Source organism: Ipomoea triloba, chromosome 8 (assembly GCF_003576645.1).
Source record: "Ipomoea triloba cultivar NCNSP0323 chromosome 8, ASM357664v1".
Lineage (NCBI taxonomy): Eukaryota > Viridiplantae > Streptophyta > Magnoliopsida > Solanales > Convolvulaceae > Ipomoea > Ipomoea triloba.
Window position 1 is genome coordinate 17,140,332 of NC_044923.1, and position 26,191 is coordinate 17,166,522.

The 26,191-nt window shown below is 35.0% G+C and overlaps 1 protein-coding gene and 1 long non-coding RNA gene across 2 annotated transcripts; one reads left to right on the top strand and one right to left on the bottom strand.

Moving 5' to 3' along the window:
* Nucleotides 1-3,283: 3,283 nt before the first annotated feature.
* On the bottom strand, nt 3,284-4,487 carry LOC116027974. Its single transcript, XR_004100039.1, has 2 exons — nt 4,213-4,487; nt 3,284-3,427 (listed from the first exon to the last, which is right to left on the bottom strand). It is a non-coding gene; the product is annotated as an uncharacterized LOC116027974 (long non-coding RNA).
* Nucleotides 4,488-20,712: 16,225 nt separating this feature from the next.
* LOC116026752 (protein LSM12 homolog) lies at nt 20,713-24,552 on the top strand. Its single transcript, XM_031268130.1, has 5 exons — nt 20,713-20,901; nt 21,012-21,177; nt 21,476-21,556; nt 23,873-23,996; nt 24,100-24,552. The coding sequence occupies exons 1-5, from the start codon at nt 20,778-20,780 to the stop codon at nt 24,139-24,141; spliced, it is 537 nt and encodes a 178-aa protein (XP_031123990.1). The 5' UTR covers nt 20,713-20,777; the 3' UTR covers nt 24,142-24,552.
* The last annotated feature ends 1,639 nt before the right edge of the window (nt 24,553-26,191 follow it).

The following is a 26,191-nucleotide window of genomic DNA, read 5'->3' on the forward strand; positions in this document are numbered from 1 at the left end:
TAGCGAGAGATAAATACAGAAAGTAAATGCGAGAGAGATTTTTAAGTGATTCGGCCAACCCGCCTACGTCCACTCTTCTTCCAGAAACTCCCTGGAAGGATTGCACTAAAACTTCCCTTTTTAGTACAATATCGAGCGCTTGAGCTTTGATCCCGAAGCCCGCCTCAAGCCTCAGGTTTTTCGCCCCGCTTCTTGTTACTCCCCCTATCGAGCCCTTGAGCTTTGATCACCAAGCCCGCCTCAAGCCTCAGGATCTTCACTAGACAGCTGCCAGGTTACTCCGCCTCTTCTTGCTTAATCCAAAGCAAGGACCTTTGGTTGTCACAGTTGAGTGTAACAAACTCCAATCTGACCAAAAGCTATCGTTGAATCAATTTCGATGTAGAGCAGCTTCGGTCACCTTCTAGATATGTGGCAGTTTAAGCTATGTAACTCTCTCAAACACTAAGATGTGTTTTTCTCGCTGTATTGAATATCTGGATGATATTCCAAATTGAATGCTTGCACTTGAACGTTTGAATCAGACACCTCTTTAGAATTTCGAATGAACCAACCTTTTTTATCACTGTGTCTTCACGTCCTTATATATGAGAGTTTGAGGAATAATTCCGTTGGAGGGAAAATTATTCCGTTTGAAATCTGTCTCCCATGCCGATCATGGGTCTTGCATATTTTCAGCATTTTTCATGGAGTGGTGGTCTTGTAACTTGAACCTTTTGTCTGGTAGTGAATATTCTATATTTCACTTTCTTGAGTCCATGCTCCACTTTCGTCTTTTGGTAAAAGTTACTCTTTTTATATTCCCATCATTCCTTGTTTGTGGGGAATCAGACCACTTCAGCATTGGTGTACCTTTTGACCGTTTGTGGTGGAAATCTGATGTGTCATCCATTTCCGTCCATTTTGAAAACTCACGTTCGGCACCTCTTCATTATTCTATCTCCATGATATTCTTCTTCTCCAAACTTTAAGTATGCTTCCTGACCGTCATTCAGCATTACTGGAGAAGTGTCAGTTTATCGAGACCAAGGTTGATGTCTCGATTGTTTGATGTCTCGAACCCAAGCATCGAGAGGTCTACCTCTCGAACTCTGCTTATGTCTCGAACTGGATTGCTGTATCGAGAGATCCTATCTCTCGAACTCTGCTTATGTCTCGAGACTTAGTTGATGTCTCGCAGACCCTTATTCCTCCAGAGTTGTCCCGTGCCTTCTTCTGATTTATCTATAGGATTACAACACGAGACTTCTAAGATGTTCAAACAAATTTACCTTGAGCTTAAATATTTTCCGAGTTGAGCTCAAAGTTACCCGGTTGTATTTTCGCTCTTGGTTTACTTGTCGAACTTACAGCGTTTTGCCTATGTATCGAGACTTGGGGATTTCTACTTAACAGTTGGTATCATCAAAACCTATTACATGATGTTCCTAACAGTATATATATATATGTTAGATATGTAAGTATATATGTATATAGTATATATATATGTGTGTGTGCGCGCGCGCGCGTGTGTATTAATTATTTAATTATCCTAAGTATATATATAGAATGTATATGATATATATATATATATATATATATATATATATATATATATATATATATGTATGTATACAGTAATTATTGTATGTAGTAAGCACTGTTGCAAAAATCCCCGCCTAGGCGTCCGCCTAGGTGGCCGGCCGCCTAGAAGGCCGCCTAGCGCCTAACTCGGCCGACTGGACCGAGTTGGCGGCCGACTGGGCCGAATTTGGCCGAGTTAACTCGCCCAACTCGACAGAGTTAGCTAAGTTAACTCGAGCGAGCTGGCCTTGTTAATTTTATTATTATATTTATATATATTTAAATTTATTTATTTATATAAGTAAGCGAAGTAAGATATATATATATATATATATATATATATATATATATATATATATATATATATATATATATGACATACATCCACACACATGAATTAATTTTTTGTTTTTATAGGTCGCCGCCTAGAATCGCCTAGGCGCCGCCTAGACCGCTTAGGCGCTTGGCACTAGTCTACCGCCCGACTAGCGCCTAGCGTCCACTGCAACCATGGTAGTAAGTATACATAGATATATTATTTATTGTACTTTGGTCCATGTATATCTATGTAGCTATTTTTCTTATACTATGCTAATATAAATTATATGTATGCATACTATAGTATATATATTAGCCGTGTGTATGTATATTATATATATAATTATATATATATACATGATAGATGATGATTGGAGGTTACTATTTCAAAATTTGGGAGTTACATGAATTATGAATTCAAATTATTTTATCCATTACTCTTATTAATTGTGACTTAATAAGGTGATGAGGGTAGTCAATTTATTCATTGCTTCTTCCTCCTCATTTTGGCCGGACACTATACTCAAGAAAGGAGAAAAAAAAATTCTTTTCTTTTGCTTGTTATTCTTCTTCTCCATTGCCGTCCATTTCTCATAAAAAAAAAAAAAACAAATTATATCATCTTCTTATTTTTTCAAGAGTTGGAATCATCCCTAAGCCTATTAAGTTTTTAGTTTCTTTATTGTTTTATTTTTATGGGTAGAATAGAAATAAGATTTTAGTAATTCATATGTGCTTATGAGTGTATCTTGTGATTGTGTTGGATGATGATAATGGTGGATAGAAGAAGAAGCCTTGGACAATTGAGGCATAGAGTATTAAGAGCAATAAGCTTTCAAGGTAAGTGGATTTTTGGGTTTTTTGCCTTGCCCTTAATTTATATGATTTAGTGTAAGGCTAAAACATGTGTGCTTGGGAGGTGTATAAAATATACTTAACAAATTGTATAAGTATGAATGAAAGTTTTATCTATTTCTTACTGTGATTTTTAGTACATGAGATGATGAGTATGAAAGTATGGTTCATATTTCATATAAAAGAAAAATACTTTTTTTTTAGGATATACGGAGTATATGCCTATGTGATGAATCTAGTATATATTTATAAATTATTAAAATTTGGATTCGTACGTATGTTATAAGTTTATAAGTCAAAACATATATATATGTATATATTAATTAATTAGTTACGTACGTGTGTTAATAAAAGAAAAGATATATATACAAACATTATGTAGATGATTCGTGTATATATATATATATATATATATATATGTAATACTTAGGATAAATATATTCAAGTATATAAGTGTATTTCATATAATATATAAATATATATTTATGAGTATGTTGTAATTTATAAATATATAACTATTGTTGTAAAGAAATGTATTTAGTGGCCATTATTTTGTAACTGTTGTAACGGTGATTATTATTATTACTAGTGTTATATATATATGTCCTTTGTAACTTGTACATGTACAATGGAATGAAACAATTTCTCCCTATTCTTTGTTCTCTGTATCCCTTTACTCTTTCCCTGCAACCTGCAATGTTTACGGTTAGGAGCTAAAGGCCGACGGGCACAACAAAATCTCAACACGTTATCGGCACGCTCCCTTACGGTGAAGGGTACAAATTTGCTAATATATATTTACAAGCTCCCGGATTCAACATCATTCAAGTTAGCTTTACCTACTGTTTATTTCTACAAACGAAATAGCTAGCTTGTCAATTCAACATTATGATTTCAATGCTATTAATAATTCACAATTAGCATGGGAATCTATATACTTTCTGCCTAGTGAATACGCATACATATGTTTATGCTCAAATGCCTTGCTATTTTAAAATATGCACATTATTTCTTGAATTTTTATATGTGCTTCGAAATATATACCCAGTGAATTACTCAAAGATAATTACCTACTGTTAAGAAACCTAAGCTTTTTTTTCATTATACTCAATAGAAAGAAAGGTTTCTACATCACAGATGAGCATTAAGCATACATAGTTTTTTTTTCATTTTATCGGGTTCTTACCTACATCAGCACATCACAGTATCCATACAATAATTACAATCTGTATATTCATTGTTAGTATTCGATGTTTTTTTTCCCAGTTCATATTAAATGTTTTTCGGATTTTTAAATTCGAATTATTCATTTTTTAAAAAAGCATAAGTTTTTTTTTGGGGAAAAGATAGATCTGATGTATCCCAGATTATAAAAAAAAATCCGAAATATTTCTTTTCTTCTTCGAATTTTTTTTCGAAATTAAGAACCCAGCAAATTTCGGATGTTTTTTTTTAAAATACTCAAACCATACAAACCTTTTCGATTCCCCTCTCCGGATCTGTTCCGGCGATTTTGTGCGGCCGCGCCTTGATCCGATGATCAGCGATGGAAACGGTGGCGTTGCTCGACGGCAGAAGGCAGTGGCTCGCGATCGGCCGGCTCTCCGGCAAAGTGCAACGGCGGCACTGATTTGCAATCACTCCTGGTTGGCGATGCCGGCGACGACGTCCTTGCGTTACAATCGCGATCGTTCCCTTTATTTTCGCGATCGTTCCATTTGTTTTCGCGATTGTTTCTGGCTCTAGTCTGTTTTTGCAGACGGTTATTTGGGAACAAGGGTTTCTTTTACCTTTGTTATATCGGACCCGGGTTTGGGCCTTTTTGGCCCAGATCCGGATTTTTCAGAACACAAGGAGAGAAGCAATTAGGCTTGAGTCCTTTTGTTAATATGTTTTATATTGGCATGTAATTTTAGGTTCAATTAATAGATCAAAATGATGGATTATTTTGTTAAGCAAATTGAAGCCTATTACAATTATTATATTCTAGGCTAATTTAATTTGGGCTTAAAATCTAAGCCGCTATATTTTTTTTTGGGTCCTTTTGTTTCAAAGCATTTGAACTAGCTTTAAATGCTCGACCCATTTGATTTCAAATTTGGGCTTAATTCTTTCATTAACCCAATTTCTTAAAATCTTCTTCCATCATTTGTTATTTTGGACCTATGTTTCTTCAAGGTGAACTCTCGTTTTTAGCTCACAATTGCAATCCTCTTGTTCAAATTTGAGAATATTTATTTGCTCAAATTTGATTTATTTTGTGGTCATATGAACCATCATAGTATTCTCGTTGGTAATACTTATTTGCTATGTGCCATGAGGTGAGCTTCTAGAATATATTAACAAAGAGTTGGTATCTTATTCTTGGGGTTGCATACCACAAAACGTGACATGGTTTTGTTAGGTTACACCTGCCGTTACTAAACCTTCATTTGCCTTTGTAACAACAATTATATGCCTTATAGAAATCCCTGAAGGATAGTTTTAACTAATAGAAGTCCTTTGTAAAAATCACAATTCGATTACCTTACCTTGATCCTTCAAAACTTTGAAGTAAAAATGACTGATTCTAAATCAACTATATACACAATTGTGACCCAATCAAAATTGTGTAAGCAAAATATCTCTGGCACGGATTTGATTGCTGAGACATTGTCTTCTTTTCCACACCACCCTCTTCCAATCACTATAGCAACACAACCACTTGGTGATGCAAATCTCTAATACATGCCCCACTGGCTCTACATTAGTGCCCGAAACACACAATATCACTTAATTGTACAACACCAAGAGGCGCTGAGAAAGAAGACAAGAAAGAGGTAAGGTCAAGGTGGCAATAACACAACCTCTTGAAGCCAGCCTACAATGATCCAACCTATTAAAGATAGCCAGATTCATACATAACTCTGGCCCAGCAGCAAAAATGCTTCACGTGTGGGTATCCTTGGCATTGATCACGTGCGTGCCATACCCTGAAGCATTTTGTTGAAACATAACAAAACATCACAATGTTGAATTCAACAAAGTAATTTGCCTGAAGCAAATGCTCTTTATTGATAAACTTACTTTTTCATTCATAATCGTTTTAGTGATGTTCCCTTTCGGTATAATCTTTATATACAAACCTCGACAATTCTTTTTACCACTATTGATAGGGTTCCTTTTTGTGTGCTCCGGTCGAGCCTCACTTATACTCTACCAGTTTAAAGTGACACTATGTCAAATAAACAATGTGTGAAAATACCTTATCATTTATTTCTATCCCAGAAGTGATAGGTGCTTCCTCTATAACTTACAACAGTAGTTCTGTTGCAAATATTTTTGAACGGGTGCATGGTCTATGAAGATCACTATCCCTCAATGATGATAGTTCATCCAAATATGAATAGATCATCAGTAAGATCATTCTGGTAATAAGAAGAAATTAAAAAGTTTCTCTCGATGTTGTATGCATCTGAGTCAAACCAAATTATCCACATCATCTTATAACAACATTCATAGTTTTAATTTTCTTAAAAGCTATTTTGGCACTCTTGAGAAATCATACCATACTTATGAGTATCATTTGGTTTGCCAAAATGTTGTGATAAGACCCAACCAGGTATTGATGATTTTGGGGACATCATACTTGATATATTTTCAAATCTAGCTCACTGCATATCAGTATCAATCCCCCCATCAACCTAGTACGTATAAACATTTCCCATTCTGCGTTCCTATTCTTAGTGTGCAGTCAAATTGCTATATCACCACCATTTGCGTATCTTTATGGGCTATAACATTCCGTCTGTTTACATAGAGCCCATGATAAGGAATCAATAGATACGTTGACTGCATACTGAAGATCAGTTTCACGGCATTAGGGGGAGATATACCCAATTTAAATACCGAGAAATCACATTAAATGGAATGATCTTCATTATAATCCATGTACTAGTAAAACTGAACCAGAAGTTCAGTAGATAATCTATTTGCGATATTAGCAAATAATCTGCCAAATATATACCGATAACGTATATATACATTGATCATGTTGATCAGAAAAGAGTGACAAGGTCTTATAGATAATCCCCAAATTGGACCAAATATATTTATCTCAATACTCCTTGACATTAGAAGTGCAGGAGATTTATCGATTTAAGAGATATGAAACATAACACTAGATCTAGCAAAGAAGCATTATCACTCTTGTATTAAAAAGAATTATGTCCCCTAGTAAGGTGCACCAAACAAACATAATACTAGGGATGCGGAACAATCAGATCTTAATACTTGGGAAATGTCAACGATCTGATTAAAAATTGTCATGATTTTGGGAGAAAATTATACAGTTATCGACAACACACGCCTATATAATCGCTCATTTAAATAAACTAGATCCAGGTGAGGTGCCTGATGCATCCTCATTATTTAATATTTAAAGGAGCAATTAAGGCAAAGCTCGACTCGCTAAAACAGATTATCTTGACAATACATACACCATTGAATAATAACCTTGTTGGTTACAAATGGATGTTTGTACAAAAGAGAAATGAAAACAATAAGGTGATATAATAGCGAGTGTTTATAGCATATGGGCTAACGCAGAAACCCTTGATTAATTTTAATCAAATCTCCCATGTACGATGACATTAAGTTTCGCTATATAAGATAATTGGCAGAATAAACTTAGATATGCAGCTAATAAACGTCATGACCATATGACAATAAGGTCTTTGGACAATATGGTCATATTTTGATTGACATTGTCCTTACAATGAAATCAACTATAGTTTTTAATGCCCTAAATATCCTCTAGTATCTCCAATTTAAAATTTGTGGGACAAACCAATGTGTGTTTTTCTCATAGATCATTTGGTAATGATTGCTTTTGATCTCCATTCCAAGTTAGTTATGTGTGTACATTCTATCTCCACTGACTTATGTGAGGATAATAAAAGTGTATTTTTAAGTAGGTATGGTTAAGGAATATTGACTATATTCAACCTACATAGGCTCCAGAAGAGTCACGAGATCATTGTATAAAATGTTAACTTATAGCGACAATCTTGAAGATTGTCATATCATCTCCTCTACGCTCATTTTGAAACAATTATTCTACTTTAAGCAATGTAGAAATCGAAGATTGTTATTTTCAGGGGGAGATGTTGGACTACATTTACTTAAATCAATCCTGAAGATTGGGTGGGTCCTAAAAGGACCAACAATTGTACTCTTTTGCAATCTATATACCATGTACTCTTTTACTCACTAGATTTTTCCCATTGGATTTTTCTAGTGTGGTTTTTAACGAGGCAGGAGTATAATATAATAAACGGGGAGAAAGTTGCAAATAAATACTTAAATAGATGAACCCCGAAATCCTGAAGATTATGCCCTGAAGGCTTATGATTCCACTCTTTTTCCCTGGCTTATGATTGTACTCTTTTTCCCTTAACTAAGTTTTTCCCACCGGATTTTCTTAGTGTAAGTTTTTTTAACGAGGCAATCAGGAAGGTTGTTGTCTTCAGGGGGAGCAACAACATACACAGAGATTATTGGTCCAGAAGACCACCAAGTCTTGCAAATCCTGAAGATTAAACGCAACAAGTTATGGTTGTACTCTTTTCCCTTAACTAAGTTTTTTCCTACTAGGTTTTCTTAGTGTAAGGTTTTAATGAGGCAACCAAGACTATACATGAGTTTATAAATATCATGTACTCTTTTCTTCAACTAAGTTTTTCCCATGTGGTTTTCCTAGTGAAGTTTTTAACGAGGCATGAAAGTATTTGAATATACCATTCATATACAGTATACTCTTTTCTTGTCTAGGTTTTTCCCACAGGGTTTTCCTAGCAAGTGTTTTAGCGAAGTAAGATTGTGGATAAATAATGTCCAAGGGGGAGTGTTATAAAGAAATGTATTTAGTGGCCATTATTTTGTAACTGTTGTAACGGTCACCATTATGATTGTTATTATTACTACTGTTATATATATATGTCCTTTGTAACTTGTACATGTACGATGGAATAAAACAATTTCTCCCTATTCTTTGTTCTCTCTATCCTTTTACTCTTTCCCTGCAACCTGCAATGTTCCTGCAATGTTCACGGTTAGGAGCTAAAGGCCGACGGGCACAACAAAATCTCAACAACTATATATATACACACTAATTTTGTTATTATTACCATTATTATTTATTTTCCTTTTACGAATGGTCATAAGAAAAGAATTAAATAATAAAAATTTTATTTATAATTGCTAACCGTACGTATTTGTAAGTTGTAACTGCATAACCTTATGAGTAGCTCGGCACTCTTGCCCCTTAAGAGGAGGTCGGGAGTTCGATCCCCCCCTTGTATGGAAAAACCAATATGGCCAACACTTTGCCCCTTAATTGGGCCGGCCCGGTGCGAGCGGGGATTAGTCTGAGTATGGTACGGGCTTAAAGGTGCCTCCTGTTAGAAGGGCCTGCTCAGGACACCCCGTGGACATTCCAAAGAAAAAAAAATTAAATTATTACTATTATGAATTAATGAAGGAATGCCGTAAGATTTCCTTATTATATATAAATGTGTGTATATTATGTTATAATATGTATGTCATAAAAATTGGTGTTATAATGATATTAATTAGTGATTTAATTATTATACGTTAATTATGTATTTATGTGATATGATACTAAGTGGGTGAAATGTGTTCATAAGTGAGTTTTATGATTCTTTTTATGAAAAGTATTTCAAAGAATGAAATGTGGCAATGTATAAATTTTAGTTTTCTTGTAAAAATTGAGATTTAGTTATTCAAGTATGTTTTCTTGAATTGTACAACTATTTGAATGCCTACAAGAATTTGTATATTGGTATACCCTTTTATGGGATTAATTCAAAGTCAAGTATGATTTTACTTTACAAAATGTTTATGAAGCCTATGAGTAAGTATTATAAAATGTTTTCAAACCAAATATTTTCAAATTTATGGAAGCTATGTGAAATTGTGAAATTGTGAAAATTGTGAATATTTGATTGGAAATGTTGAGGAGTGCCCGTAAGGAACAATCCCCGGGTACTAGGGCACTATGGTGTGTCCTGTTGAGGTGGGCCTGTGTACCCTAATTTCAGGAGTAGTCAGTAGAAACCTTATCCTGGCTACTAGGGCTGGTAACTTCTCGTTGAGACTTGGAATCCTCATTCGGGGGTGTGCACACTTAAGGTTAGAGTCCGGTTTCCATTAGAAATGGGAAATGTGTAGAGTGTTCGGATGTGTGGGAAGCACCGTTCACTAGGGCCTAAGACAAAAGGACCCTGTCCCATTTATGTGTGATTGATGTGCTTCCATAGTGTGGTGTGCAAGTGTGGCACAAAAATAAGGTTTATAAGAAAATTTTATAAGTGATGATATTGTGAAAAGTTCTATATGATTACTTTACCTTATACTTGCAAAATTGAAATATTTTTAATATGGCATTGCAGCCAAGTTGAGCAATTGGTAAAATATTTTCCCTTATCAAATAATTGTTATTTAAAAATTATTTTTATAAGGGCAGGCAGTCCCTTACTTAGCAAGTGTTGCTAACCCTTGTTTCTTTTATTTTGTATGTTGTAATTTTATTTGAGAAGCAGGAGGTGATTGATGGGGTTTGCTGTGAGAGTGCGGTAAACCAAGACTTTGAGGATTATGGGATTAGTTTGAAATTCATGTAATAGTAGATTACTATTTTTTTACTTTTAGAAAGATTTGTGAACTAAGGATTTTATTTTGGTTTTATTTAAGTTAGCCTTAGCACTTAGGTATTGTAGTTGCCTAAGTGTGGCGGTAATGCCTTCAATAAGATTTTGAAAAGCTTCTGCATTCTAAGTTTTGTTTTAAGAATTACTTAATTAATTGGTGAAAATAAAGAAAAAAAATAAGCCGTTTTTGGGGGTGTTACATATTTTGTATTCACTTTTTTTAACTTCTGAACTCTCCATATAGATTTTTCTTTAGGAAACCTTCCTAAACCTTTTCCGCACTTGTAATCACTATCAATTAGAAGATTTAGAGGAAGAATTCCATTGTAATTGCACATTACATATCAATTTCCAGATTATTTCCTTCAATTAAATCACCAAGTTAAGTTCTCTATTTCATATTTTTGCATTTACATTTCTTAAAGTTTTAAATTCAATGTTTATTACTTCAATTGCTTCTAGTTTTACATTTCTAAGTATGAGTAGTTAAACATATTTAGGATTTGAATTGAACTTCATTGAAGTATGAATCCCAATATGAATTGAATTGCATAAATTAGGTTTTGTATTGTCTTAATGTTGAACTTGGTTATGAATTGGGTAAAATTGGATTGACTCATCATAGTTATGGCCACCTTATGCAAGAGAAATTTGGAATTGGTGTTCCACCTATGAGAATAAGGCTACACCATAGCCATACCTCTCATAGTTCTTACTCACCTTTGAGAAAGGGAGTTTGAAGGAAATAGACACACAAAATGTTTGTTGAATTGCCTCACCTAGTCAAGTTTTCATGAGAATGAGACTTAGGATTAGTTGATAGTCTAAGTAATCATGAGAGTGACATTGGCACTTAAAACATTTCCCCAAGTTCATCATCTAGACTTACATAACTTAAACTTTAGACATAAATGTGATTTTATGCAAGGATGTTTGGTTCAAATTGATGAGTAAAATGGTGATAGTAAAAAGAGGGTATGAATGTCGTTCTGCTGAGGATTGAGACTATGATACGTACTTGTATGAATTGTAAGATTCTAGGTACTAAAGTCTTGGAATTCGCTAGAATCCAAACAACTAGAATTAAGGAATGAAAATAAAATGGATGCAAATTAAATGAGGAATAAAATATATGATAAAAAAAATGGGTCCAGATTAGGGGTATTGCTATCTTGATGCACTAACAATCTCAGAATTAGGGGTAAACAATTAACAAAGGGATTATTGGCAATGCACAAAAGAATTCAAATTCAAGCTACTTTCGCAATCAATAAACAAGAACTAGAGTAGGATTGCCCCACTTTCGTGATGCATCAACCCTAACCTTTGAAACACACTAGCATTATAAGCCCCCAAATTACAACTCTCATTGAGATGAAATCCTCTCCAAAACAAGCTAACAATTGCTGGCCGTTAATCAATAACAAGGAGAACTCAATACCCAATTGAAACATAAACTTTAGGGAAATAATCCATCCCCTTTATGCAATAATCACAAACCTAGATCACAAACCTAGCATCAAGAATAGCAATACGAACCCTAATCCAAACCCAAAGGCGGACTACTCACGCATCATAATGATAAACAAAACAAAGCAATAAAGATTAACCGTGAACATTGCAAGAAATATGAAAAGAGAAGCAATAAGGAAGAAGAAAGCTTTACTAACAATGAAGAGCAAATTCAACTCCAATCCGCAATCCAAACTTCAAATCAAATCAATGTATGTAAAACGAAGCTAAACTATGTTAGGAAAATCTAAAGAGAAGAGGAGAAATAGGCTAAGACAAAACTAGGGTTCAGAATCCCAAAAAAACTAGAAAAACGCCGCCTAAATATTGTTCTGCACAGACCCTCTCGGCCTACCTCACGGCTGTGAAGGTGGCCGTGAGGAGGTCGCGAATCTGGCTTCAGTTTAAGTACTTCACGGCTTCCCTCACAACTGTGTGGTGCCTTCCAACCTTGCTTCTCGTTCCCTTTTGTACTTCGTTGCTCATTTCCTTCCTTAAGCAAATTCCTCTGCTTCCAAAACATTCCAAAATCCTTCTTTTGCTGCTCGTTGTGGACAAATTAAACCTTAGAACAATATAACACACAAACGAGTCTCAATTTCACTAAGATAAAGACAATATGCACCAAAAACAACTAAAATAAGGAGTAAATAATGGTTCATAATCAAAGATATCACAAATCTCTATTTCATCTATTGTCTTTTAATTCACTTACTTGTTCTCATTATTGATTACTTGAACATGAAATACTCAAATATCTTTAGGTTAGCTTTCAAACACTATATGAACATATGCTTAACCCCTCGTTACTTAAATTCCAATTAAGTCATTCCTTGAGGACGATACTCTTATTTTTCATCACCACTAAAACCAACTTTCAATTAGAAATAGCATCTTCAACTTGAGACTGAACAACTAATTTTGTTTTAGATGCAGCTATATTAGCAAGACGCTTTCGTCCAATTGCTTTATTATATTTCTTTTCAATAACACTACTCATCCTTCTATTACGTAACACTTCCAACCGCCTGCTTGATGGATCCTTTATAACACCGCTTGATGATCCTATGCCACATTATTCATCTTCAAAAAATATAGGACCACACTCAGCTTCAACTCTTCTCTTGGCATCTGCAACTGCTTCCTCACATATTTTTCATCCTTCATTGTTTTCTTGGCAACAAACAACCAACCTTTGAAATTTCCTAGTAATTTCTAAGGTCCAAACAGAAAGTGTAACATTAACACCCTGAGATGTTGACGCAATATCAAAAATCTCATCTTCAACAACTCTTTTTGTCCATCTCTTCATAATATATTTCTCAGGGACTTACGACACACAATGCACATTTAAAATGCGTAAACAGTGACAACATAGAATCCCCGTTTCAGTGAACAACTTGCAACTACAACCAATATCCGACTCTCTAATGTTAAAAATCACTTCATGCCTAATAATATCAATCTTAGGCCTCTAAACATGATACTTAAACACACTACCTTCAAATAGCACACACTCTTGATAGAATGTTGCCCCCTTCAAAAATTGTTCTTAAAACACGTAATATATCTCAATCGTATAAATATCCCTAGCATGTGAAAGAATCTTAATGTGATCCATAGCCATTGTAGGTACGCTTTGTGAACACCGAACATCTTCTCCATTCTCTCTACTTCTCACTTCGAAACAACACCAACAAACGAGCTATAGAAATCACATAATCTAGCAGTCTTAGATAACCTTCTAGAAATAGAGTGATTTGCAGTTTCACTCTTTTGTGAAGATAAAATCCCACCGAAAGAATAATTTTTGTTAAATGCAGGGCACCATTTTTCTCTACATTGATAATGTTTTTCAATCCAAGAATTATTATGACATTTGTATGTTGTAACCATCCTAAAATAACATAACATATATATTAATATTAACTAAACTTATTCAAATACAATAATGTATATACAGAAACTCACTGAGAAATACACAAAAACTTTTAATAGAATACACATAATTATAAGTCTACAAAATATCTAGGGCTGGGCAAAACGATTTGGGTTACCCGAACCGAAAAACCGAACTATTTTTTTATTAAATATAAATAAATAAGTAAATAAATAAATATATATATATATATATATATATATATATATATATATATATATATCCAAACTGGAATGAATTTGGAATTTTCTAATAATTGGAATGAATTTGGCAATTCATTCCAATTCTGGAATTTTAATTCTAGTTTTATTTTTTTATTTTAATTTGTTTGAATTGTTAATTTGTTATGTTGGTATTTAATGTTTAGATATTAGACTTTGGATTTGGGTTATGTGATGTTTCTTGCATAGTTATTACGACGCCCCGTTAAGTCGCGGCGCCCCCCGACCCCCTTGTCCCCTAGGAAATGTTGAAATTCATGGGTCGTAAATCGAACCGAACATCGAACCGAAACCAAATCGAACTCTAATGTTAAATCGAATGGTTTAATTTTTTTTTTAAATCGAAAAAAAAAAAACCGAAACCGAAAAAAATTGAACCGAATACCGAAACGCCCACCCTAGAAATATCAATTGTCTCTACAAAGGTATGAAATTCTAAATTTTATAATGTACAGAATTATATCATAGAATACACATAATCTCTCACTAGAATACACAGAATCTTAAGCCTAAAGTATTATAACTCTATATACTAAGGTATGGAATTGAAAATTTTATAATGCACAGAATTATAAAACAGAATACACATAAACACTCTATATAATACACAAAATTGTAAGTCTACAAAAATAAAATCATTTCTGTTTACTCATGCATGGAATTCAAAATGATAATTCACAGAATTGTATAACAGAATACACATAATCACTCAACCTAATACACATAAGTCTAAGCATAGATCAGAATGCATACCTTGTTGTCTAATAAAGTTCAAACTCTGCCTCTGTATCAATATATTTCAGCGAACAATTGAATGTCTAAAAAAATGTTTTTGATTTTTTAATCCGATGTGCTTCTTTGAATTCTCACCAATATGCCATATACATGGGCGATGTCATGAGCTTGGAAAAACTTAAGAAATCGCAGCAGCCATAGCAAAGCATTGATCAGTCATTATACTTTGTGGACTTTTGTCATCCATAGATCTTAAAAATGACCTAAATAACCATACAAACTACTCAATCATCTCGTTCAGCAAAAATCCACATCCAAACATGACGTTCATACAATGGTGATTCATACCAACAAATGGATCACAAATTATATTATATTTTTTAGTACGATATGTTGTATCATGAACTAATAATCTCCAAACAATTCATAGTCCTGCTTCATTGTTTCATCCCTCCAAAAAACTGCACAACCTTGACTCATCATCTACTTCAAAATCAAAGAAAAAGTCATTTTCGCTTGACTGCCTTCGTCTAAATATTTCAATCAATGTGTTTGAGTCAGTTTCATCCAATTTGTTCAATACATTAGTACATAAAGAGTTATATGCATCCCTACTTGTAAAACCAACAAGTGGTGACTTCCCCCCCCCCCCCCCCCCCCNTTTTATTTTAATTTGTTTGAATTGTTAATTTGTTATGTTGGTATTTAATGTTTAGATATTAGACTTTGGATTTGGGTTATGTGATGTTTCTTGCATAGTTATTACGACGCCCCGTTAAGTCGCGGCGCCCCCCGACCCCCTTGTCCCCTAGGAAATGTTGAAATTCATGGGTCGTAAATCGAACCGAACATCGAACCGAAACCAAATCGAACTCTAATGTTAAATCGAATGGTTTAATTTTTTTTTTAAATCGAAAAAAAAAAAACCGAAACCGAAAAAAATTGAACCGAATACCGAAACGCCCACCCTAGAAATATCAATTGTCTCTACAAAGGTATGAAATTCTAAATTTTATAATGTACAGAATTATATCATAGAATACACATAATCTCTCACTAGAATACACAGAATCTTAAGCCTAAAGTATTATAACTCTATATACTAAGGTATGGAATTGAAAATTTTATAATGCACAGAATTATAAAACAGAATACACATAAACACTCTATATAATACACAAAATTGTAAGTCTACAAAAATAAAATCATTTCTGTTTACTCATGCATGGAATTCAAAATGATAATTCACAGAATTGTATAACAGAATACACATAATCACTCAACCTAATACACATAAGTCTAAGCATAGATCAGAATGCATACCTTGTTGTCTAATAAAGTTCAAACTCTGCCTCTGTATCAATATATTTCAGCGAACAATTGAATGTCTAAAAAAATGTTTTTGATTTTTTAATCCGATGTGCTTCTTTGAATTCTCACCAATATGCCATATACATGGGCGATGTCATGAGCTTGGAAAAACTTAAGAAATCGCAGCAGCCATAGCAAAGCATTGATCAGTCATTATACTTTGTGGACTTTTGTCATCCATAGATCTTAAAAATGACCTAAATAACCATACAAACTACTCAATCATCTCGTTCAGCAAAAATCCACATCCAAACATGACGTTCATACAATGGTGATTCATACCAACAAATGGATCACAAATTATATTATATTTTTTAGTACGATATGTTGTATCATGAACTAATAATCTCCAAACAATTCATAGTCCTGCTTCATTGTTTCATCCCTCCAAAAAACTGCACAACCTTGACTCATCATCTACTTCAAAATCAAAGAAAAAGTCATTTTCGCTTGACTGCCTTCGTCTAAATATTTCAATCAATGTGTTTGAGTCAGTTTCATCCAATTTGTTCAATACATTAGTACATAAAGAGTTATATGCATCCCTACTTGTAAAACCAACAAGTGGTGACTTCCCCCCCCCCCCCCCCCGATTGTGTTTTAAGAAACCTTATACAATTCGCCACAGAAACACCGCTCTTCTTCAAATCCTTTAGATAGGAAATATTATTTCTAAACACTGTTCTATGTGATCTTAGAAGATAACTCTTGCTCGGTGGAACCAAATCATGATTATGAAGCTTCTCGTACTTTGTCACAATCCACATCTCATTCCCATCTAAATCAAATTGAACAAATGCACCACAACATGTCTGAACATCAACTTTTGAATAACATCCCTTTCCTAAATTCCCTTTAAATCTAAACTTCGAACAATGAAACTTCTCCATCTTCACTGTTTTTGTAACAGCACTAAAACCTGACCTAAAAGCATAATCATTATAAATCTCATATGCTACATAAATAGAACTCACTGACAACCCTAACAAATCATGATCAGCTGCAAAAACACAAAGTTTAAGTACCACTAACATGAATGCACAAAATGTTTGTACAGAATACACATGATGTCAAAATAAAATACACAGAAAATTGTCACACCATACACATAAGTAATCTTAGAGTTTACATTACTCCCATGGTTATCACACATAATCCATAACCATAATATACATAATTCTTAACCATAATGTACAGAAAATGAAAATTACAAATACACAAACACATAACAACCTACGCATAACTCATCTTACACGACTCAAGTGATTAACATACAGAATTGATATGAATGTACATAATTCGTGGTCAAAATACACAGAATGACAACACAAAATGCACATAATATCGACACAAATACAAAGAACCCATCCTCCTCACATTTGAATCATCTAATTCTTTCAAGTACAATCCTAGAATTATTCTCAAATAATTCAATCAATGAATATCACATACAAATTCATTTATTTGCATCAACAACAACAAATAAAAAATCAAATATAAAAAAACCTAGATTAGAATCATCTGAATTTACCAATCCCAGCGGAGCATTGTCGTCCCTCTGTCACTACTAAGTCCTGTTGCGCAATCACCTCGCCCATATTGCAATGCCTGAGAATCCAATAGCTACGAACTAGAGGGCAAAATTGCGAAGACGAAAACCACCAATCTGAATAATGCGAACTAAAACCACCAATCTGAACAACGCAATTTTTTTTATTTTTTATATTTAGAAGTTAACGGCTGAAACGGGAAATGTGATTTTCAAAAATAAAATAAAATCGTTACTTAAAAATGACCAAAACAACGTCATTTTGGTATCGGATACACAATGTATTGTGTACCCTGGTCCACGGTATAAATTGCCATGATTGAATAACACACTAACAACTTCTAAAAAAAATTCAAACCAATCATTATTGTGTGGGCCATACTATCAGATAATGTATATTCAGTATAAAAATAATGTACTTTTAATATATTAAAAAGGGAAAAGGGTCGAATTGGCCCTCAAATATTTCATTAGAAGTCAATTAAGCACCTTGATGAGCACAAATGATGAGTGTAAAAGGGTGTAATGTCGTTTCGCTGAGGATTGGTGTTATGGCACGTAACTGTGTGAATTACCAGGCACTAGAGTATATGAATTTATAGAATCCAAGTAACAAAGACTGAATGATGTGGAATAAAAGTAAACAATTGATTAAGATAAAAACTATATGATAAAGGTATGGGCCAGATTAGAGAATTGTAATCTTGATGTTCTAAACAACTCAGAATTAGGGAAAGAATAATTAACCAAGGGATATATGGGCAATGCACAAAAGAATTCAACTCAGCTACTTTCGTAATCAATGAGAGAATTAGGCTAAGATTGCCCCACTGTCGTGATGCATCAATCATAAGCTTAAGCACCTAAGCATTGTAAGCCCCCAAAATTACCTCTACTTTCACAGCAAGAAAATTAGGTTGAAATTGGTAAGGCTCGAGGTCTTCATCCAACTGTCGTTGTAATGAATCCTCTCCTAGACTAGCAATTAATTCTGGCCACAAACCAATAACTAGTGCAAAGCAATCCCCAAATCAACATAAACCCTAGGTACAAGATTCAATCCCTTTATGCAATTAATCATAAATTGAACATCAAGATTAACAATGGATCCCTAATCCAAACCATAAACGAACTACTCCCGCATGATGGGAGTAAACAAAACAAAGCAATAATTAATAACCATTAACATTGCAAGAAAGTAATAAAGGAATAAGAGAACTTAACTGATAAAGAACAAATCCAATCTTCAATTCTTGATTCTAATCTTGAAATTAAATAATCTAATGTGAAACTAATCTAAACTATGCTAGGGAAATATAAACTAAAAACTAGGGTTCAGAACTCTGTAAGGGAACCTCCTCAATTGTAGAGAATAGGTAAAATATATAAGAGGTAGATGGGCCTTGGCCCATTAGGCATCTTCCAATTCTTTTCCAACTTGTATTCTTCCTTGTAATTTCCTTTTCTTCCAGAACTTGTCCAAAATGTTCCAATATTCTTCCTTTGGTGTTCCTTGTAGATAATTCAGCACTTGGACAATATAACACACAAACAATTCCCAATTTCATTAGGATACATAAAATAACCTTCAAAACAACTAGAATAAGGGGTGAATAATTATACAAAATAGCAGATATCACACCTAAACTTTCAAAAGTTGCAATTACATACATGAACTCTTAATTTTTGTGCATTGAGACCTAATTACCGGAAAACCACCTGTAACTCCCGGTTAAATCCTCCATGGATGCTGACTGGACACCATTGTTAACAATCTGTCTTGCCACTCAACCATAAAAAAAAACAAAAATAAAATAAATAAGTAAACGAAAACACGACGTCGATTCCCAATGCGAAGTCTTACATATTCCACTGCACCTCCGCTTTCACTATTTTCCTCTTCATTTGGGAGAAGATGGGTAAGCCTTTCGCCATTAACGCCGACATCCTCAGAGATCTTCCCTCAAAGCTCAATACGATTTCTTGAAATTCAATTCTGGCAGGATTTACAATACATGCAGAGCATTGGAAGGTCCTTTTCTTAAACTCCTTTGCAGAGAAGAAATTAGTGGGAAGAAGAAACAATAGGCCCTTGGACCTTTCAATCTTATCCACGTCATTAATGGTGCTTCCAAAAGCACCCACCATTCCACCAACAACGCCACAAATTTCTAGCTTGGCTAGACAACCAAACAAAAAACTCTGTCATATTCGTTTCATTCGAAACCACCACCTCTTTCTCCGACGAACAAATCCGAGAAATCGCCACCGGTTCGGACAGGAGCGAGCTGACGTTTGTTTGGGTTCTGAGGGACGCAAATAAAGCAGATATTTTCTCCAAACAACATATGAAAATAGAGATGCCAAGAGGGTTCAAGAGAGTACGAAAAAAGGGGATTGATAGTGAGAGATTGAGCCCTGCTGGAACTAGAGGTCTTTGGTATGGCTTCTTTTTTTTTTTTTTGTTGGGTTGAGTGGCAAGCTAAATTGTTAAAGATGGTGCCCAGTCAGCGTCCACCGAGGATTTTACCGAGAGTTGCAGGTGGTTTCCCGGTAACTGGGTTTCTATGCACTAAAATTAAGAGTTCATGTGTGTAATTTCAACTTTTGAAAATTCAAAAACTTAATTGACTTCTCGCGGAAAGTTTGAGGGCCTATTTGATCATTTTTCCTATTAAAAATGTACATTGTATTTAAAAGATGTACATTATTTGTGTACTGAATGTACTTAATATATTGAAAATGTACTTTTTATTATGGTCCACGGTCCACACAAAACTACATGGACGATGGTCCAATAATTTACCATTTCCAACGGTTTGGGTTGCTCTAAATAATATTTTGATCTCAAGAACTTAGCTTTGTTAGTTTAATTTTGGGCTTAGGTTTCCTATTTTCGTCCTTAGAGCCCAGTGATATAGTTTGGACTTCGTCAGTTTTGAGCTTTGAAAGACCTCATAAGCAAGAGAAGAGAGAGAGAGAGAGAGAGAAGAGGGGTGGCGTCCATGGAAGCTCACAGCAATGAAGATTTCGCGGTCGGGTGTATACTCTCCATCAAAACCACTTTCGGTGAAGAATTTGAAGGCCAAGTGATCACCTTTGACCGCCCCTCCAACATCCTTGTTCTTCATATCCTTATAAAGATTCATTTTTTTCATGTTTTGATACTTTCATTTTGTGAGTAAAGCATAGGGTTTGTGTAATTTTGTATTTTTCCTTGACTTTGATCTTGGAATCACAAGAAGGAGGGAATTCAGGGTCAGGACCAAAGAGGAATTTACGGTTATTGAAAGCTAATTATATCAAGGATTTTGCTCTCATGGGCCATGGAGAAGACCCACTTGATGCCAACAAGTGTTTTCTCGATCTGGATACTCTAAAGGCTAGAGAGGATTCTGCAATCAGGTTGGTAAACTTCTGAATCACTCAATTCATTTATGTGTTTATTCAATACCCATTTGTGAAATTTACTTTTGTTTCTCTTTCTTTGTAATTTTGGATGCCTATCATTTTTGTTGGCTGAGAGGGCCAAGTCCAGCTGATGCTGGATAGGAGATTGTTGGGCGAAGTCCTGACGGGCCAAATTAAAATAAGTGGCAGTATAAGAAATAAAGTTGCGTCTTAGCTACTAGTTATAGTTTTTGGCATAGTGGTATGCTTGATCCTAACAATTTTGATGAATAGAAATTGGCTTGTGTTGCAGACAAGCAGAGTTGGATGCAGAGAGATTTGGGGTTGGTGTCACAGCTGAGGCTCAGAGTATATTTGATGCTTTGGCTAAAACGTAATGCGCTCTTATCCTACTCTTTTAGCTGCCTGTTCCTTTACAGTTTACATAGGTTCTTGCTTATGGTATGGAATAGTCTGACACTCTTATAATTGAATTGCATTTCCAATCAATATGACATTCTTATCATAAATCATAATGATGATGATATGCCATTTTGCAAGATAGCACAGATTATGTATTTATGTTTGTAAATACTAATGTGGAGTACTCACTAATAATTTTGAGATTGAAAGCATTATTAGATATTGTTGGGCAGAGGCCAAAGAAGGGCCAAGTCCTGCACCAGGTTATTAGGGGATTGTTGGGCCGAGGCTCCAGCACCATGCCTCTCGAAAATGTGGTAGTATAAGGAAATAAAGGTGTTCCTTCGCTACTAGCTATAGCCTTTGGCAAAGCGCTTGATCCTAACATATATGATTTTAAGTTAAAGTTGCATTAGTAGGATACATGGTTTTGTACTAAATAAACTTCATTACTTTGCATTTATGCTAATTACATTATAAGTTTCTTCCTATTCAAGAGAATAGGAGCTTTATTAAGTAATGACTGCATATACTAACAATTATTGTATTGTAAACCAAGTAGCCTTCACAATGCCATCTGAACTTCATATGCCTAAAACATCATGAAGCTATTTTCTACTTGTGTTTATATCTTGGTGAAACCTCCTTCTATGTTGATTACGACTTTTCACTAATTCAGTGTCAAGTATTCGGGACACAACAAATAACATCGAAGAACATTTATTCTTCACGTTCAAACTTCAGAAAAGCTTCTTGTTACTTCAAGTAGAATTTCAAACAAGGAATTGGATTTTATTGAATCCGAATTGAAGTATCAATGTACTTCTACAACTACCATAAAACTTCTATAGACTAAACTACTATAAGTGCATAACAAAGCTAATCAACCCATATAATACTACTACTGCTATTGGGACTATCTTAGACTATAATACTAAAACAAACTACCTAGACTACTGCTATTGGGACTATCTTAGACTATAATACTAAAACAAACTACCTAGACTACTATTCTATTAGCAAAACAGTTGTGCTTACCTACTCTAATACACCTCTATCTTCACACACACAAATCCATTCCCCACCTTGACTGGTTGTTCATGTGTCCTGCACCAATTCGTTCAGCACAATAAGCTTCCTATTTTGTGCCATGGAGTGTAATAATATTAGTGTATAGTGTATACGAAAAGTAGATGCCCCATATTTGTTTTGTTTTTCTCACATGAAGTTTTTTGTTTTATAAGAGTGTGTTAGGTGGGTGGGTCAAGTGAGTAGATGGTGGGTTTGCATTCTGATAATTCCTTATTACTCTGTATTACATTATGCCGAAGTCTTCCTTTTACTGCAAGAGTTATTTGTTAAAATACATTGAATGGATTACAATCTCGTGTTAGTGAGCATTCTGCTAATTTTTATTTGAACCACGACTAACCTTGGCTGATATCACCTGGCTCTTTCTATACAGTATTACAGTATGCTAAGGTTCTAACTCCTATCCCTTCGAGACCTAAAAATAAAACAATAATCAAATTAGGACAGTTCCTATATTTTATTTTATTTCTGCCGGTGTGTTGTTTGTTCCCATAGGAAAGAACTGATGTGAAGTATTTTTGGAAGGATGCTGGTTGGAGAAAAGGAACTTTTATGTTTTTCATTTTTTCTTTACTAATAGAATTTACGATGGGGTAAAACAAACATGTGCTGAGTCTGGCTGTAAAACAATGAAATTAGATGCATGGTGTAATGAATAGCAGTCAGGATCAGGAAATTTGTTGGGTGGAGGCCTGAAGGGCCAAGTCCAACACCTTGCCTCTCAAAAATGTGGCGGTATAAAGAAATAAAGTTGCGCCTTCGCTACTAGCTATAGCTTTTGGCATAGTGGTAAGCCCGCTTGATCCCAACACTTCTGGAGTCCAGGTGTGAAAACAAAGAAATACCAAAGACCCATAGATTTTACGGTCTGAAATGATCTATGACTGGTCATGAGCGAAGATGCTTGCAACTATGTATCTATTCGTAAATCTTTTAAATCCACAATTCATTCATTTGATTTCGGGAAAGAGATTTGTTGTACTTCAAAAGGTGAGTTAATACTAGTAACTAGTATATACTATGATATTACAGTTTTGATGCGATTTTATGTTCTAGTTCAATCTGTATCAAAATTTGTCATAATAGTTGTACAGTTTACAGATAGAGTGTACATTTGATGGCGTTAGGATATCTTTCGATGAGAATATGACAATATGTCATATATTAGATGCTAATCTAATTGTTCTTGTAACAGGCATCCAGTGCGCTGGGACAAGACAGTCATCGTTGTGATGAATGAGGTGCGTGTTAGCAGCCCCTACCTTCCCGAGTCTGTGAAGGGAGGTACCCCTGCTGCAAATGAGAGGGTGCGGAAAGTGGTAAGAACCTTCTAAATACCACATCCCTCTCGAGGGGTATTTTGCTGACAATTTGATGACAAAAAATAATCCGTCTCCTTCTTTTGCTATCCTTATTCCTTAGCTTGAATTTGAGAGGAAGAGACTGCAAACTCGTAATGCTTGACAGTGGCGCCTTTGATCCCATACTCCCTTCGTGGGAATGCATCAGAGGTCTTCCGGGGAAATGCATCAGAATTCTAGCGTTCATATTTGTAAGAGATTCCGGGTTTTATAATGCTAACTAAAACCCTCTCGTGCTCCCGAGTTCCACCCCCCTGCCGCCATGCACCTTATACCGACCCTTTTTCATTTCATCTTTTGCTGTACCGTTGCTTTCTGGATGTGCCAAGAGACCAGTGTGTTCTGAAACGGCTAACAGGTCATTCAGTTCTCTCTGTCAATCCTCGACTTAACATTATGTTTCGTGTTTCGTATCAATGTTATAAAGTAATCAGTGCAGATTTTGCATATTTTACCTCCCTTAGTACTTGTTACATTCTCTTCTTTTAGATTAATTTCACTTTTTTTTTTGCCCCTCGGCTCGACCATCTGATTGATATTAGTTCAACTTCATTTTTACATCTCGAGAATTTTTGCTTGTATCTGATTTAGTTGCATTGAACTGAGGAATAGGAGTTGTTTTCAGTGGTCATTGGTTCATCCAATCCTCTTGTGATGTTTGTGACAAATGGGTGGTTTAACTGAGGATTAAATTCTGGGTTTTCTGCTAAATCCTTTGTTTGGTAAAATATTATTCTTTGCTTGGCTAGCCCAGAAATGTCAGTCATCAATGGAGTCTCAAAATATTACCATCAAGAATTAGTTTGTTTGGCGTGAGTGGTCGTGCACTCTCATTCCTTAAGAGATCGGGAGTTCAAAAACCCCTTCTGGTATGGAAAAACTAATATGATCAGCACTTTGCCCTTAATTTGGTCGACCTGGTGCGAACGGGAATGAGATTTAGTCTAAGTATGATCCGGTTAAATATAACATCTCAATATTAACCTTTTTGAATTAAAAAAAAAAAAACAAGTTACTTAAATTAGCTCATGATCAGAGAGCAACTCTTAAGGCTGTGAATTTAAAGTCACTGTGAAGTTTGAACCAAAGCTTATTAAGAGTACATCATTAGCTGGCCTAGAGCCCATCATTACATCATTTTGATGGTTGGGGAATTGAAAAAGGAAGGATGTATATATGCAAGTTGTAATTTTGAACCCCAAATTTAAGGATTGCTCACGCCCTTACCCTTGGAATAGTGTGTGAGAAAATCGTGGGATGTCTTAGTAATATGAGTGCTTGCTTAGTTTCCATCATCTCTGCATTGGGAATTTAAACTTGGGTTTTTGTTGGTCGCTACCGTCACACTCAACCTTTCAATCACTGAGCTATGCCCCCAAATTTAAGAATTCTTCGTGCCCCTGTCCTTGGTATAGTGTGAGAAAATGTGAATCGCGGGATATGTCTTGATAATCTGAGTGCTTGCTTAGTTCTCATCATCTCCACGTTATGAATTCAAACTTGAGTTTTTGCTGGTCGCTACAGCCATACTCAAACTTTCGACCACTGAGCTATGCCTCGGGGGGCGAATATCTGCAACTATGTCCTCAAACATCATGGGAAGAACAAGATAAAACCAAACCATATCTGCAACTATGTCCACAAACATCATGGGAAGAACCAGATAAAACCAAACCAGATTACAACTGAATAGTTCAACTAGGTTAGCCAGCCAATGCAGACCAAATAGTAGTTGCTAAAAGCACTAGCTTTAGGTTTGATTAAGCATGCATATTGCAGAGGTAGGTCCCCAAACTCCAAAAGATTACAACTTTTCTCCTCTTTTTCCGATCCTTTCTGCATTCCACCCAAAACACAGGTCCAACTTCTACTATAGCTGATAAAAACTAAAGCTGGAAAACACTCCAAAAAACAAAAAAAAAACCAAAAACATCAACAGAGAGACACCCAAACTCATGTTTTAACAAAGACAAACCAGATTTGAACCAACTAAGAAAAGGGATTCACCACATTTTCATAAATGTTGCCATGGTGCCTATAAAATCCACCCCACCATCAAATTCTTGACCCACTTTTGTCTCTAAATGCTGAGCCTCTGATGTGAACCCAAAGGAATTTGGGAGCAAGGTGGCCACTCAAGTCCACGTGGCAGT